At 40.8% G+C, this 17,704-nt stretch overlaps 1 protein-coding gene across 2 annotated transcripts in view; it reads right to left on the bottom strand.

Moving 5' to 3' along the window:
* LOC135214752 (putative phosphatidate phosphatase) overlaps positions 1–17,704 on the bottom strand; it is a 57,687-nt gene that overhangs the window by 16,057 nt on the left and 23,926 nt on the right. For both annotated transcript variants that reach the window (XM_064249101.1, XM_064249100.1), the window contains 2 exons: positions 7,504–7,633; positions 5,919–6,098 (listed from right to left, as the gene is read on the bottom strand). In XM_064249101.1, the coding sequence (XP_064105171.1) occupies positions 5,919–6,098; positions 7,504–7,633 (310 nt within the window). The remainder of the gene's footprint in view (positions 1–5,918; positions 6,099–7,503; positions 7,634–17,704) is intronic.

The raw sequence follows: 17,704 nt of genomic DNA, 5'->3' as shown, positions 1-17,704 counted from the left end.
TGATTGTATGAAAATATAAAATAAATCAGACTGCCAAACAAATACGTATTTTTTAGAATTCTTCTTCTTGGTTTTATTATTACGTTACGTATACGCATGTTTCATTATAGCTGTCAGTAACTCGGTATCTTCATTAGGTAAAGATAGAATAAAGAATAAAAATGAATGGTTATTATACTGTTTAGTGGATTCATTAGTTGAAGAGAGATACTAATGACAATTTATGGCTTACTGTGTGCTAGGAAAAATGATTGCTTCGCGCTCGTTTGATACTCTAAGACAGGTAAGAGCTGGATGTAAACAATCGATCAAGGAGGTTTGTTTTTTTGTTTGTTTGTGTATTATAGTTAATGATTAATTAATAATTATTTGAAATGAGTACATACTGATTATTTATACATTTTATTGGCATATTCTAAGCTTTTAGCTCTTAGGTTTTAACATAGGCTAGGCTTATTGCTAAGGGACATATGCTAAAGTCCTAATATATGCAGTAAAAATGGGGTTTGAACAGTTGAATATTACTCAAGTATGTACAGTATTTTGCCTTTTTGGAGTCATATTTCTTCCGTCGTAACCCTAGAACATGTGTTTTAGGCCTGGAAATATAATTTACTGGGGTGTTTTTGGAGGGCTTGGAACGGATTAGCCATTTTAGATGTAAAATGTGTTCCAAGTTACGAAAAACTCATAATACGAAGGCCGTCTCGGAACGGATTAATTTCGTATCTCGAGGTACCACTGTACTGGCCCACCCAGCGACAACACTGCAGCGGTAAATATCTGCCTGCAGAACTTCACCAGAGGCCTGGTTCTAAAGAGCAGAGATAATTTTCAGGTCTAAGATCTTTTCATCCCACAAAGCCGACACTGTCCAAAAGTTCTTGCCAGATGACGTCTTTTGAGTAGATCGCAGAATGGCTCGCTGACCAAAAGAAATACCATCACCTACGAAGTGCTGAAGCCCCAACTAAGGTCATCCTTCAGCATGTCATCCACCCTCAGAGTTAGGAAATTCCTAGACAATATAGCAATATAGGGACAGCAATAGGAGACCAACACCCATTGCACGTCTATGAGCAACTAAGACCGCCCAGAGACTATGTTGGACCTTGTGAGAGGTGTCTCCTACTTACAAAATTACCCTGCCAAATAGTCATGGCCATCCCCAACACATTAACCATGGATCTCAATGATTTTCTGAAGATGGTCAACACTGTCCACCTGGCCCATAAGTTGACGGAGCCTACACAACCAACTGTAGCAGCAGCTGCCCTACAGCCACTGTAGCAGACCAACACAGAGACGGACAATGATCCAGAGAGCCACGCCGCTCCCATACAGCACTATCAAAGCTCCAGGTGGAAAAACAAACCAAAATACAAGCCTAAAACAGAAGAAGAACCTCCCAAGTTTGAGAGCAAAGCCTGAAAATGTGAAAATGATTGCTGCCTTTCAAAATAAATGTAAAAGGGTCACAGCAGTAACCCAACATAATAACCGTCAGCGGTGGGCAGACCAGTTGCCTCTTAAGAGATACTGTGCCTGCTTTCCGCTATCTTTCTTCCAAGTACAGGAAAAAAACTCTACATTTTTTCATCATAGACGAGACATCAAATACAGAGTTCATGGTTGACACCGGTGCATTTAAATCATTTGTGCTAGCCAACCTGCATGAACGTCCCAATCCAACCCCAGCACCCTACAGGCATCCACTGCCAGCGGAGCATCGCTGAAAATATACAGAAAAAGGACCATTAAAGTGTCGTTCAATAGGAAGCAGTACAACTGGACATTAATCACAGCAGACAAAATCTCAATTTTAGGAGCAGACTTCCTAAAAGCCCACATCATGTTGGTAGACATGGCAAAATAGCAGCTGTTCACACAACTCACCCCCGTAGCCCGACTCACACAGACTCCAGCACCAGAGATACAGGAGTTCCCATAGGCATTTAAGGAGGCTGACTTGCAGCTCGACCTGACCAAAGCCACAAGCACCGCATAGTCAACAAAGGTCCCCTGGTGCACGCCCGTTTTAGATGTTTGGCCCCAGAAAAACTCGTCCACACCAAGCAAGTATTCTGGGACACAGAATGGGCAGGAATATGCCAAAAAGCCTCCAGCCCCTGGGCATCTCCCTTACACGATACCAAAATCCGACTGCATATGGTGACCCCGCAGCAACTACCAGAGACTTGACATCAAGACAACATACCTGACAAATAACCACTGCCGAACATTGTTGACATAATCAACCAGATGGAAACTGCCAAAATATTTAAGAAGATCAACTTGCTGAAGGGATACTTTCAAGTCCCGGTCACAAAGGAGGATATAGAAAAAATAACCATTATCACCCCTTCAACATATACACCAACTACAGCTGTTTCAGCCTTCAGAACTCAGGTGTGACCTTCAACATCTGATCGACGAAATCTTGGGCAACCTACGTTTCTACTAATATTCAGCCCCAACATCAAACAACACATGAAAGACGTCAAGCAGGTCCTACAAATACTTCAAGAAAATGGACTTATAGTTCTAAAATACAAATGCAAATGGGTAAAACCAGTAGTGGAATTCCTGGGCCAACAAGTAAGCCCTGACGGTGTCAAGCCCCTCCCAACAAAGGTCCAAGCAATCACCAACTTCAAAAACCTACAACTATCAAAGAGTCCAAGAATTCACTGGTATAATTAACTATTACTACCGTTTCCAACCTAACCTCGCTGAAACAATGGCCCCAATATATGAGTGTTTAAAAGGAAAACCTAAAAAACTATGATGGTATGAAAACAATACGTAAAGCCTTCATACTAGCTAAAAAAGCAATCGCCTATGCTGTCACATTAATATATCCTTTACCTCGAAAGTTCCATCACCCTAACGAAGGACATGAGTAGCATAGCGATGGGCGCAGTACTCTTACAAGACACAGATGACAATCGTCACCTGTTGGCATTCTTCAGCAAGAATTTATCGCCAGCACAACATAAGTACTCCACATTCGACTGAGGGTCAAGGGTTACTGGCAGTCAACAGAGCCATCAGCCACTTCTGACACATGCTAGAAGGATGGGTGGTCAGCTGAAGGACACCTGGTAGCCACCTATCATCAATATCAGAACATTCGTCGCAAAACCACCCAAGATACTTAAATGGCCCTTCCAACGATGTAGCAGACGCCCTTTCCCGATACTCCATCAACAATGTCCAGATCGGGATATCATACCCCAAAATAGCATTGGCCCAGATGGAAAATGTGGACCTACAGTGACTTCAGAGGGAACACTCTGCCCTTAACATGGAGTGACTTCCCCATCGACAGTGGAGACGTCCATCGCCTGCGAGCTGAGTTCCGGATGCCCTCGCCCATACCTACCATTAGGATTGAGAAAGAAAGTCTTCAACCTCACTCTCAACCTATCCCACCCATCAGGCAGATCAACTGCCCAAACCTTGTCAGAGCGGTACATCTAGTGGAGAATTTAAGTGAACATCAAAAAGTGGCCAAGAGAATGTCTCCCATGCAAAACGTAAAAAATAACAAGGCACAAAGAGATGGGGATAGGATAATTCCAAACAAGGCAGCGATTACTGGCCCAGATCCATGTTGACATCGTGGGACCCCTGCTCCACTCTGAGGGGTAGAGTACCTCTCCATGATTATCGACAAGAATACCATATGGACAGAAGCAATACCAGTAAGGCAGCAGACAGCAGAGTTGTGTGAAGGCACTAATAAGACTGGATCAGCAGGCGCAGAGTACTGCAGTACATAACAAGCAACAGAGGAGCTAATTTCACCTCCACGTTATGGGATGGCGCCCCTCACTGCCAGCCTTGGGGCAAAACTCAATCACACAACAGCATAAAACCCAAAAGCAAATGGCATGGTGGAGCGACTGCACTGCTCCCTCAAATCAGCACTCACCGCCAGATGTCAAAGTGAGAGTTGGAGAAAGGAATTACTGTGGGTCTTGCTGGGATTAAGAACAACTCCACATGCAGCATTCGACGCATTGCCAACAGAAGCATTCTACAGCCAAGCATTGACAATACTGGCACACTTTTTCAAGACATGACAGAGTCCATGACTTTTCCAAACCGCCATAGAACACTGGAAAACATCATGCCAGCGAAGACAACATACGACGTAGCAAGAAAAGAATGTCCTTGAAGACCTTAAAACAGCAAAGTATGCGTTCATAAGAATAGACACGTACAAGCCACCCCTCTCTCCAGCCTACACACAAGACCACACCACACATATTACAACACAGAGAAAGCTTATCAATTGATGGTGGATAGGAAGATCACCTGGGGTCTCCTCCGACAAATTGTAACCAGTTTATATCCCAACTAAGACCCACTCCCCTAGGCTTACTTTTGAGGGGCGGGGGTTACTGTGAGGTCCAGAGTTGTCCCTCGGACATAGATCTAGACACACCAAAACTCTCAAGAAAACACAGAACCAGCACTCCTGATTCAAGCGATCTTTTAGCATTTTTCAGAAGACATCTTATGCGCTTATCAGAACTGTAATTACTGATGTATGTAAAGCATTGCAAGCTTTCTAACCATATGTATTTGAAACTGCTTCCTAATTTGTATATAAAATTTTTAACCATTCTTCAGGTGTGAGAAAACTCATCTGACTGTATATAGACTTCCCTCTGCTTTCCTCTGTCAAATTCTACTTTTCTGCTTGCAAGAGTTCTTGACCTGAGAAATTTTGTCAATAAATCAGGATACCTCGAACGTGCCATTATAGTGTATCTTACACTAATTTCAAATGGTTCCCAGTATGAACTAATCTGTACTTCACACTTGACATTCAGTTTTAAGAGATTTACCTAAAAATGTATTACATCTAAAATGATAGGACATAAACTAATCATAATAATGAAGCTGATAAAGACAATGTTAATAAGCTGAGATCGTTTGCTGAGGTATCACCGTAACAATCTAGCAGGAAAACAACTGGTTAATATGGCAAATTTTTATTCAATTTGCATTTTTCATAGCTTACAAACCTGAGGTCTTAACATCCTAATCATCTAGTGCCAGCTGGAAACTCATTAAAAACAATCAAAGATTGTAAAAGCTAGGAATCTGTGGCATCTGGCAACCAATACATATTCAAGGTGGAAGCTAGTCACTGACCAAGCTTGGGACCTTGTGACGCATCAGTCTTTCTTCTAAACCAGTACACAAGAGGGTTGGCTAAAGGAGGGCAGTATAATGTTAAGACCTCAGGTTTGTAAACTATGAAAAATGAAAATTTTATAAAAATTTGCCATTTGTTCATATGCAGAACATACCTTTGGTCTTAACAATAGGACAGACTTTAGAGGGAGGCAGAAATACCCTGAACCAGCTGGGGGTTCAGCCCACCGGACCATCCTTCTTAGAAGAACGATTTGTACAGGAACAGCAATAGTGACCCTTTGACTTTAGCTTTTCCATGGGTGGCTTTCTTGGAGAACATGGTAGCTACTTTTGACTTTAATGATGCCCCAAAAGTGAGAAAAAAAAAATTCTCTGGCACCACAGGTAATATTGTCATGAATAGGACAGGACAAATCTTAGGTCAGTAGTTTGATGCAGTACCATGCTAGGCCAGTAGTTTGATGCAGTTCCATGCTCAATCGATTATATTACAATTCTGAGTTGAATACAGTAATTCAAGCAGGTATTTTATCTATAAACTGCTTAAGCAAGCTGTCACCTCTACCAATGATGTCCTACTTCATTTGTGTTCTCTACAGTTATGAACAAGAAACAGTCAAATTTCTGCGTGCAGTGAAAACTGGCTTGAATACCTTCTGCATTCAGGACTTATGGTGCAAAATTTACATAGCAAATTCATTCAAGTGAAATGTTACTATACCATCATTTTTAAAAATACATACCGTTACATATGATCCACATGCTCCAAGAAGTGCACCAGCTAGTACATCCCACCAATGATGTTTATTATCCCATATTCTTGACTGGCAACAAATAAAAGCCCACAATGCCCACATTAATTGTAGGATAGAAGCCAAATACCTATAGTTGTTTCTCACACTGATGCGCTGTTGGATGTACACCTGAAAAAGTGACGAAAATGCTTTAGTGTCAAAAATCTAAGTCATCATCCTACTGAAGAACATTCAGATTCGAACAAACTGTTGCAAATCAAAATTGTATTTCAAGCACTTCCCTTTGTGCAAATTTTGCTCTGCACACCTATACTGCCTATTAAGAATCTTTGCCACAAAAGGAAGACGAACCTGTTCCCTTAACCCCTTCCCTTATTATCTGAGTAGTATTCTTGTGATTTACTACTATGTGTTCTTACAATCAAAATAATACTCATTCATACTCGGTTCTTTGATGAATTCCCATTTTCTATATTTTCTCTTCCCATAGGAAATGTTTAGTATGCATATTTGTCAATGGAAGGTAGTAAGCATTGATTACCTTATAAACTTCCAATGTCAGAGCCTGCTCCTGCAAAATTCTCTCTCCAGTTCATAACTTTCAAAGCAAGGAAAAAAATCATACATTTTTTTGTTTTTCATGAACCTAAATTTTATTTCAATATTTTTACCTTTATAACATCCAAAGTTACTTATTATAATAAAGTAGGGCCTCGATAATCGCGGGGGAAAGGGCCCAGCACCCCCCTTGGTAAGTAAATACCTGTGTTACCCCTCCTAAAAATTGCTTTAAACTGCCTACTTTAATAATTAACCCACCCAAGACAACTATTTCAATGTTTATAACTGCCTACTTCAGTTCAAGCACCATCTATCACCTTAAACTAAATTCAAGACAGTTTCAAAGTTATTCTTTCCTATCTTCAATTTCCCCTTCATCAGATCAGCAAACAAAAGTATATTTTCCTTTCTATTTTCATGATTTGGCTGCTGCACCAAACTAAAAGTACATAGTACGTATATCTATTTTGTGAATGAACATATTTATGATAAAAAAAAACATGATTTACTGTAAAGATTACAGCACCCAACTATATTATTAATGTATAAACAGCAAAATACAGAAATAAAAATCTATTTTTGTCTTTTGTTTACGTTTAGAATCAGCTGATGGACGTTTATTACCGAAAGAATTATTTTGGAAAACAATTTAGTTGCTAAAAGAAACTAATTTATTAATGGAATTATTATTATTTTTAACTTTGTACAAAATAGTTTATAATATTATGATACAGTAATTCATATTTCATTGAGAGAGAGAGAGAGAGAGAGAGAGAGAGAATGGTTCGGGAGGGAAAGAGAGAGTAAAAGAAAGGAGTTTTCTCTTTTCTTTCTTTTCCATTTAACCAGACTGAGCCACAGCAATGCGTGGTTAGTACAGCTAGTACTATAAAAATACACTAGCTATAAAGAACAGATCTTTTTCTCATGTATGTGCTAGTTTTAATAATAATAATTTCAACCCTATCAATATAATTCAAATAATTTAGCCCCATTTAAGACAAATACTCACTATCACAAACATTGCTGAGTAAACTGACACAGATGCATGACCAGATGGGAAGGACTTCATTGCATCCACTAACTTTCGCTGTGGCAAATTTAAGGGGTTTGTGCAGTCCTTCCAAGAGATTCTTACATATCTGGAAAGCAATATTAAATTTTAAAAATTCTAAACATGCTGCTAAATACGTTATCTAAGCTAGCATGGACATTTAACTGTGTGGTTTAGCTAACCTACCTAATAATTATAATTTCTAAAAATCTTCACAAAAGACTGTAATCAGCATCAAGCCCTCCATGTTTAATAATGACAAACCACTAACACTGAAACAAATAGACAGTTTCACAGAAGAATGGCATACCAAATGATGTGTAAAATCATTAAAGTATGGTTGATAGTTTATTATAAAAATCTTTTCTAGATAATGTCACATAAAAATAAACTCTCCTAAGACAATCTCCATTTCAGTTTCTCTTCTTCCATCTTGCTGTCCAACCTCTCTTAACCATAACTTCTTAGCTCTACTATGGAGTTTTCTCCATGTCACTTTGTACTTCACCTCATTTGTTTCTAGGATCCTCCAACAACATCTCTTTCACTATCTTGAGTACTGAATAACTTTTGACTGTCTTCAGCACTGAATGGCTAAAAGGGTCTCAGTGTTGCCTTACTGGTCTTAAATTATGTGATTTATTTCAAACTTTGTTATTCCATTTTTTTTCCTGAAGAAGGTAGTCTAATAGAGTATTTGAGGCCATCACTCGAACAACCGTCTATATGCGTATAACAGATATCGGAGAAAAACGCGATTGAAGTTGTGCAATGTTTAAATTATCATATTTTCGTTAATATTCATGCTATATTATTCTTTTTTTTCAAAATGAAGCTAGAAGCATGCTCTTTACAAATATGAGTAAATATTATCTGTCTAATCAAACTGTACCTCAAACAACACCATAACTGCAAAAAAACAAAGTTTGTCACCATTGGAATGACAATATAATTTCTAAATGATTATGAATGGTATGATGTCATTTTTTTTCTTCAATATTATATTAGCCTAGATCTTAGATAGTTAAATCATTAAAACTTGCAGAATTATATAATGATGGGAAGAAGAAATTAAAAAAAAAAAATAAGAAAACTATATGGTGTTCTGTAAAATTATTCAGTTATGTAGCTCTCCTTATGACACCGTCTTTGGTCATCATTCATAGTAGGTCTACGTGGTGCAATCACATAACTGCATACCTAAAAAAATGTGTTTAAGCATACTGTACTCCTAAAAGCATGGTAGGATGCAAGATTTACCAGCACCATCTTTTTTATAACACTTAACCCTTTAACGCCGATTGGATGTATTAAACGTCGACATAAATTGTCTGTCGGGTGCCGATTGGACGTATGGCACATCGATGAAAAAGTTTTTTTTTTTAAATTCGCGGAAAAATTCTTATAGGCCTACCAGTCGAAAACTTTTGAATCATGCGCCTTGGGGGATGCTGGGAGCTCACAGATCAAGGCGTTGTTTTGTTTAGAATCGTTACGCAGGCGCGCAAGTGCGAATTTCTTTCTTATCGCACTAAAAAGTATCAGTGACGCATTTCAGAAATTATTTCGTCACTGACATAATTTTTGCACCATTTTAAATTAGCCGTTACATGGAATTTTATATGTGAAAATGTGTGCAATTTCATGTAGAATACAACAAAAAAATACTCATGATTGTACCTTTATCAGTTTTGAAATATTTTTATATAAATAACGATAAGTGCCAAAATTTCAACCTTCGGTCAACTTTGACTCTACCAAAATGGTCGAAAAACGCAATTGTAAGCTAAAACTCTTATATTCTAGTAATACATATTCAATAATTTACCTTCATTTTTCAACAAATTGGAAGTCTCTAGCACAATATTTCGATTTATGGTGAATTTATGAAAAAACTTTATCCTTACGTCCGCACGGTAACTTCTGAAAAATCATAAATTCTTTCGTGCGATTGTCGTAATGTTTGCACCATTTTAAATTAGCCATTACATAAAGTTTTATATATGGAAATGTGTGCAATTTCATGCACAATACATCTAAAAACAATCAATGCTTGTAGCTTTTATCAGTTTTGAAATATTTTCATATAAATAACGATAAGTGCCAAAATTTCAACCTTCGGTCAACTTTGACTATACCGAAATGGTCGAAAAACAGAACTGTAAACTAAAACTCTTATATTCTAGTAATATCAATCATTTACCTTCATTTTGCAACAAATTGGAAGTCTCAAGTACAATATTTTGATTTATGGCGAATTTATGAAAAAAAAAAAATTTTCCTTACGTTCGCGTGGTAACTCTTCCGAAAAAAACAAATTTTTTCGTCTGATTGTCGTAATGTTTGCACCTTTCAAATTAGCCGTTACATAATTTTTTATATATGAAAATGTGTGGAATTTCATGTAGAATACAACAAAATATAATTGAAGGTTGTAGCTTTTCTCATTTTCGAAATATTTGCATATAAATCACGATCAATAGAAAAAAAAACCAATTTCGGTCAACTTTTGACTCTACCGAAATGGTCGAAAAACGCAATTGTAAGCTAAAACTCTTACAGTCTAGTAATATTCAGTCATTTATCTTCATTTTGAAACAAATTCAAAGTCTCTAGCACAATATTTAGATTTATAGTGAATTTTAAAACAAACTTTTCTTCCCTCCGCACACGGATTCTCCGCCGCAAATCTCTGAAATGCGTATGTTGCATTCTCGTAATATTTGCTCAGTTTCATATTAGGCGTTTCATAGAGTTTTATATATGAAAATGTGTGCAATTTCATGTAGAATACGAAAAAAATTAATTGAAGGTTATAGCTTCTCTCATTTTCGAAATATTTGCATATAAAAAAATATATATAAAAAAATTTGACATTTGGTAAACTTTAACTCGTCCGAAATGGTCAAAAACTGCAATTTTAAGCTAAAACTCTTACAGATTGTAATATTCAATCATTTATCTTTATTTTGAAACAAATTGGAAGTCTCTAGAACAATATTTAGATTTATGGTGAATTATTGAAAAAAAAACATTTTTTTACGTCCGTGCGTTACGAATTCATGCATCATTTTGTGATAATATTTTCTCTGTGTTCCTTTGATCATTTTACAATGCGTTATATACCAGAATTATCGCAATTTAGTGTACAATACAACAACAAAAATTAACTCGTTGGCTTTAACCGTTTTGCTCACAGTGTGATTTGAATACAATTATATATGAAATTTTGTTTTTGCGCTATCATATATTGCATTATCTATATATAATAATGATATTTTTTTCATTTCTGATGGTTGCATACTAAACTTCAGGCAATGACAAAAAAAGGAGCCAAAAATGAACTCTTAATCTTGAAAACTAAGCACGCTGTGATTTTTTGAAAAAAATAATTTTTACGCTTCGGCGCTCACTCCGAGACCCCCTCGGCATACGGGAGACGATTTTTATTATACCCCTTTGGCATTAAAGGGTTAATTTTTGAAGAAGAAGAAAAAAAAAAAAGTTGACAAACTTTTTTCCCATTTAACACATCTGACTCTCCAATAATGGGTACAGTATGATAAGCTAATAGATTTTTAAAAACCAGTAAGGTATACTGTTTGGAAGGTATTTTCACTGGTTTTTTACCATAAAAATACTGAGGAGTAATTATGTGTGCACTCACATTATTCTTTTCACACTGAGTATTACATTCTACTGCGTTGTTTTCCATTTCATTCGATTCCTTATGCTTTCTACCCATAGTTGATGACCACAATAACTGTTAATTTTTTCAGAAACAATGCTTAATGAAAATTACAAGATAAACCATGGAACACAAGAACTTGACAGCCAAACTAAGCGTCCTTTAAATATGATGTCATACCACAAAAAAGAACCTAGTTGGTGGACACATGCAGATAGCGTTTTGTTCGACAGAACATTATCCGGGTTCCTTTTTTCTCAAATAACCACATTTATCATTCTAGTTACTCTCACTCTCCCTAGATTATGAATGCAAAAAACAGATTTTCTGGGCTCAGCCGTGTCGCTCCGTGAAATGTGTCCTCTTTAGCACTATTTCTAGTAAAATATTGCTATGATACCAGAGAACTGCTAAATTGGACATGTCAGAAGTCTCTGACTCGCTCAAACCTAAATAAAAGGTGTCGGTATAGAACTGGGGCGAATGTTAAACACTACCACAGCAACCCCTCCAATTAGCCTTTTCCTCATCAAAGACCCTGAAAACGGGGAGCCGACCTATAGGTCACACCCAGCTACCCTGTTGAAGGGGACTGCGGCGTCCATTCTTATCGATAGCCTCCCAGCGTTGCACGCTTTTTTTATAGCTATCTGTTCTTTTTATTGGTTTCTTTATTCTTTTTCGTTATGGATCGTCAATCTGCCTCTTCACCCAAGTTAAGTAACTGGTTCGCCTTTTTCCTTTTCTGTATTTAGGGAGTGATTTTGCCTTTCGTTTTGCCTTTATTTAGGATTTTGTTAGGCGTCTCCTCCTGTAGCGAGCGGTAGCGAGCCGCCACTACGTCGTTCCCTTGTTTTGTACCAATTTCGAGCGGGCTTCTTTCAGTACCTATATATTTATATTTATATACTCGTAACTTATGATATTTCAGTATATATTTTATTATGTCTTGGGTGGCAGTTGCTTTGTCGATCTTGTTTGATCTACGTTTATTATTTTCATGATTTCCTGTTTTTCAAGGGGTCGGCGTTCGTGCACGTTTCTTTGTTTCGTGCTTCGATGTTTACTACCGTTCCCCCTCCCCCCTTTTATTTTAGTTTGGTATTTTCCATTCAAGAATTCCCCCTTTTTCTTTTCGTCAGCTTACCGTTTGTTTTCGTTTTGTCGGTAAGCAAGTAATTTTTCCTTGTTGCGCCCACTCTCATCGAGTGGCCTCCATTGCGTTTTATATTTTTCGCCCTTATTTTTCATTACCCTCCCGTTAAAGCATGTTTTTTTCCCTTAGCTTCTTTAAGTAATTGATTTTATTTTGTCTATGTATGTTTGGGTGTTCGGTCGGCAGCTAGCCTTCATAGGCTTTGCCTGCGTTTTCCTCGTGATCCTTTATTCGCGGGGAATCGCTGGTCACGTGATCGTCCCCCCTTCAGCCCTGCCCTCCCTCCCCCTCTCGTGGGACTCCCATAGTTGGGTGCCGCTCTCGTTGTTTGTCGCTGACGGCCGGTCCCACCAGCGGAGGGGGAGGTGTAGTGGGTCTCCCAGGACCTTGGGCTGGGGAGTGTCGCTTCTTAGCCGACCGCCTCCGGAGTTGTTAGTCGCACTGCGTTTCAGCCTCGGCTTCCGTGGATTGTTGCGCTCTGCTTCTTTCACTCCCGGAGCTTACATCCACCCGCCTAAAACATTCCCTCTCCGCATAAGGCGGTTTAGATTCCGGCCTCTCCCGGAGTCATTGAGGGTTATGTTTACGGAAGTTACTCTTCCGTAGGCGGAGATAGTATATTTTGTTATTTTAGTTTTTATTATTATCATTATTTTTATCTTTATCTTTATTTTTATTTTCTTTCTTGCCACGGAACTTGCGAGTTCATGTGGCCGTCCCGGGTTACTTCGTGTACCCCCCTCTCCGGGTCATACAGCTCCGGGTAATTACAACTCCGGGTGGTTTTTTTCCTTACACAGTCCCCGGACGTTAACATATGGATATATACCCTTTCTTTTCTTTATAGCCCGGAATGCTCCGGCACATAAAAAAAAAAAAAAAAAGAAAGAAATATTCCATTATCCTATTAAGTGTGTGCAATTGTCCTTATATATTATTGCACTTACAGGCCTCTCAGTGTCTGGTTGCCGGCTGTAGTGCTGCTCTGCAAGATCCGTGCGGCCATGACGTTTGTCGGGGCCACGCCCCCTGTGCAGTGCTGCTTCCTGATTCCGTGTCTGGCATCATGAAAACTGTTTTGCCTCTACGACTTGGTACATCAGGCTACCTCTTCGTAAGTTACCGGCACTGCTGGTTCTATGTTTATTGTAAAAAAAAAAAAAAAAAAAAAAAAAACAAATATTGAAATGAGATAAAATAAATGATCAATTAAAATTTCTTTAAATTAAATTACATTGTTTAATCAATAATTATAGAATAATGTTCAAGGAATTTACTCGGTATTGACACATTCCTTGCATTACAGGCTGAGCAGTCTATTAAGGATGCTGCACTCTCCACCCTCAAGATCTGGGTTGGAGGGTTTGGACGGAACGTAGGGAAGGCCAAGCCGTATATTCTGTCCCGAGATATGGCGACTTTGCTCTTCCCAGCCGGAAAATCTGCCGGATACGTAGATCCAAAAGTAGCGCACCGATTATCAAATCAATCCAAGACTCAGTTATTGAACAGCAAGAGGCGGAATTGCCGGACCTTGGACTAGAGGAAGTCTCACTTGAAGTGGTTGAGGATTTGCCCGTTACACTAGGCACGGGTACAGGTAACAGTGTTTAATGAGGCTAGCTTAGTTAGTCACCGGGATCTTTCCTTGAGTGACTCTGATTCTTCCTCTCCTTCTACTTCAATTCCTTCATGGGTTTCACAGGAGGTTTGCCCCCTCCCAGGTTGCACTTCCTTTTCTGTGATTCCTAAACTAAAGAAAAAACCTGCGGGTAAAACCTTGCTTAAAGGCAGATCAGAGACAATGCCAAGGTGCCTGGGCAGTCACCAGAGGTTCATACACATATTAAAACTAAAATAAAGTCGCTTTCCCAAACCTTCAATCCAAGGTCTCAAGGAGGGAATTCTTCCTATTGCCCTACCACTCCCATTCCATTAACTTCTAGGGACCGGATACCTCATAAGGTACCGCAAGAGGGACAGGATGATTCTCCGTTGACCAAGACGCAGTTCAACACAAATATTCTAAATCAGGTCAGTAGCCTTGGTAGCTTACTCAGCTCAGTTGCAGCAAGGTTTGAAGAAGTGTTTAGCAGGTTAGGTGCTCAGGACTCCCTGATTGCAGGTCTCAGACAGGAGTCGGCAGTTTCGGCCCCTTCTAGTAGCTTGATGCAAGCTCAGAGCATGCCTGACGGGTCCACGCTCCCTCCTTTCCACCCGGTTAACCCTCCCTGAGGGTGGCTAACTTCGCTCCGTTTGGTCAATGGGATGTTGACTATAGAAGGTTGCGGCACAAGTAGGCTCGAGGATTTCGAGTTTTTCCCCGAAGGTTTACAGCCTCCATTTATAGGCTATGTTAGGCTTACGGAGGCAGCTCTGGTTAGAGAGGATAAGGTCCCCAAGGAGACTGTTATCCTTTCTAGAGATCAGGCTCAGCAAACATGGATACGGAGCCTAGAAGAGTGGGACTGCTCAAATACTAGAATAACAGCTTTTAAAAGTCCTTTCACCATGTTTACAACTGATGTCGGGAACCCCTTACCTTTTACATCAAAGGTAGCAGAACTAACACTCCAGGCAGTGACTCGAGAAGAGCCCACGCCCCAGCTTAGGGAGACAGATCCCACATCTTTACTACTCCCAGGTAGGGAGGATTTGTGGGAGGATTTGCCAGCTACGTTCTCGGTGGGCAAGCTGAAGCCAGATTGTGCAATCACCTTGTTTAGTGAACGCCTTCCTAGGCTGTCAGACGCATTGATCCAAGCCGAATTTGACGCTAAGACACGTCTCGCAAGGTCTCTTAACTCCCTAGTGATGACAGAGACGGCGGCTCGGGAGTACGCTCAGGAGCTGCTGTTTAAGGTCATTGCGAAAGTCGTTACTTTTAAGCATGCAATGTGACTTGTACGACTTTGCGATTGCTAGGAGAAATTGCAGGAAGCATGTTCTGTCTGAGGCTACGATCAGGCACCGAAACCCAACAAGCTTCTAGCTTCCTCAATCTGGGGTGCAGATCTCTTCCCAGCTTCAGCAGTAACCGAGGTTCAGAGCGAGGCATCACGTCTTAACCAAAGCATCAGGTTGCGTTGGGGAATCCCTTTCAAAAGGAAATCAGAGTCTTCTTCCTCCAGTTTTAGGGCTAGGAAGAGGCAAAGGAAGTTCCTACCTTTCCTAGTCCCGCAACAGCATCCTGTGCTACAAGCTGTTCCAATTCAACAGGTATCCCAGCCTTTGACTTCTAAGGCTCAGGCCTCAGCAACAGCATCAATTTGTCTTCCTTTCGCCGCCGTCTAACCACAGGCCTCCTCACAGTATTCAGTGTCGCCCGCTTTTAACCCGGTCTATGAGAGTCGGGCATTTCACCCCTTTACCAGAGTTGCTAGGGGTGGCAGGGCTAGAGGATCCTTTCGCCAGCGTGGAGGAGCCAGAGCCCAAGGGCGAACTAGAGGTGCAAGGTCAGGCAGAGGATCCCGGCCTTCATCATCTCAATGAAGTTTCTCAGGTAGGAGGCAGGCTGTACCTCTTTCGTCATCGTTGGGGGTTCAGCAGTTGGGCAAAAAAGCATAGTATCCAGAGGCCTAGGCTGAGTTGGATCAAAGGTCCTCCTCCACCCATCACCTTCTATCAGGAACCAACGCAGGAATTGATGGATTACTCCAAGGACCTTCTCCAGAAGGGAGCAATCTCCAGGACGAAGAACTTGAAATTTCAGGGTCGTCTATTCAGCGTCCCAAAGAAAGGGACCGACAAAAGAAGGGTGATCTTAGACTTGTCCCGTCTAAACTTGTACATTCGTTGCGACAAGTTCAAAAATGCTGACCATCTCTCAGGTGCGGACCTTACTTCCCCGTGGGGCCGTCACCACCTCTATAGATCTTACAGACGCCTACTATCATGTCCCGATAGCTCGGCACTTCCGACCATTCCTCGGCTTCAAACTAGGGAAAGAAGCCTACTCCTTCAAAGTAATGCCCTTCGGGCTAAATATAGCACCAAGGTTTTCACGAAACTGGCGGAGGCAGTGGTGCAGGAGCTAAGATCCCAGGGTATATTGGTGGTGGCGTACCTAGACGTTGGCTAATCTGGGAGATGGACAAAGGCAAATGTATGAAAGCCACGGACAAGGTCATGTCTTTCCTGGAATATTTAGGGTTCAAGATCAACAGGACCAAGTCCCGGTTGACTCCGGAGTCCAAGTTCCAGTGGCTAGGGATTCAATTGGGACTTGGATTCTCACACTCTTTCCATTCCAGCAGGAAAGAGAAAGGAGATTGCCAAGGCAACAAGACAATTCTTAAAGTGCAAAGAGACTTCGATAAGGAATCAGGAGAGGATCCTAGGCTCGCTCCAGTTTGCCTCAGTCACGGACGTTCTGTTGAAAGCCAAGCTCAAGGACATCAATCGAGTTTGGCGTTCGAAGGCAAATGCCAAGTGTCGGGACAAGTTCGCCCGGATACCTCTGATTCTCAGAAAACGCCTGCGCCCATGGACAAAGGCCGCCAACCTAGCCAAGGAGTTACCGTTGCAGTTTCCTCCCCCGTCCCTAGTGGTGCATACGGACGCATCGCTGACAGGTTGGGGAGGTTATTCACAGCACGAGAAGGTTCAGGGAACTTGGTCACCTCACTTCCAAACACTTCACATCAACATTCTGGAAGCTATGGCAGTGTTTCTGACTTTAAAAAAAGCTCCGTCCTCCAAAGAAGACTCATATCAGGTTGGTCCTCGACAGTGCAGTAGTAGTACACTGTATAAACAGAGGTGGTTCAAAGTCAAGTCATGTGAACCACGTGATGATAGCAATCTTTTCTCTAGCAGCCAAGAACACCTGGCATCTGTCGGCTACTCACCTGGCAGGAGTCCACAATGTAGTGGCAGACGCCCTGTCTCGGTCGGTCCCTCTGGAATCAGAATGGTCACTGGACCAAGAATCCTTCGAGAGGGTTTGCCAAAGAGTACCAGGTCTAGAAGTAGATCTGTTTGCCACAGAGGCAAACCACAAGCTGCCTTGTTACGTAGCCCCCAATCTGGACCCTGGCTGGCATACGCTACGGACGCCCTGAGCATAGATTGGAACCAGTGGACGAAGATTCTATTTATTCCCTCCAGTGAACCTTCTCCTGAAGGTGCTGCACAAGTTGAGATCCTTCGAAGGTCAGGTGGCTCTCATAGCCCCTCACTGGCCCAAGAGCAACTGGTTTTCCCCTTCTCCTGGAACTAGGTCTTCGCCCTCACCCTCTCCCCGGACTTGAGACTATCGCAACAAGTTCAAACGAGGACTGTGTTCGATTCCTCAGGTCTTCACAAAACCCCTA

The sequence above is a fragment of the Macrobrachium nipponense genome, chromosome 46 (assembly GCF_015104395.2).
Source record: "Macrobrachium nipponense isolate FS-2020 chromosome 46, ASM1510439v2, whole genome shotgun sequence".
Classification (NCBI taxonomy): Eukaryota; Metazoa; Arthropoda; class Malacostraca; order Decapoda; family Palaemonidae; genus Macrobrachium; species Macrobrachium nipponense.
Note: the sequence above shows the minus strand (reverse complement) of the source record. Positions and strands in the feature narration are given on the sequence as shown.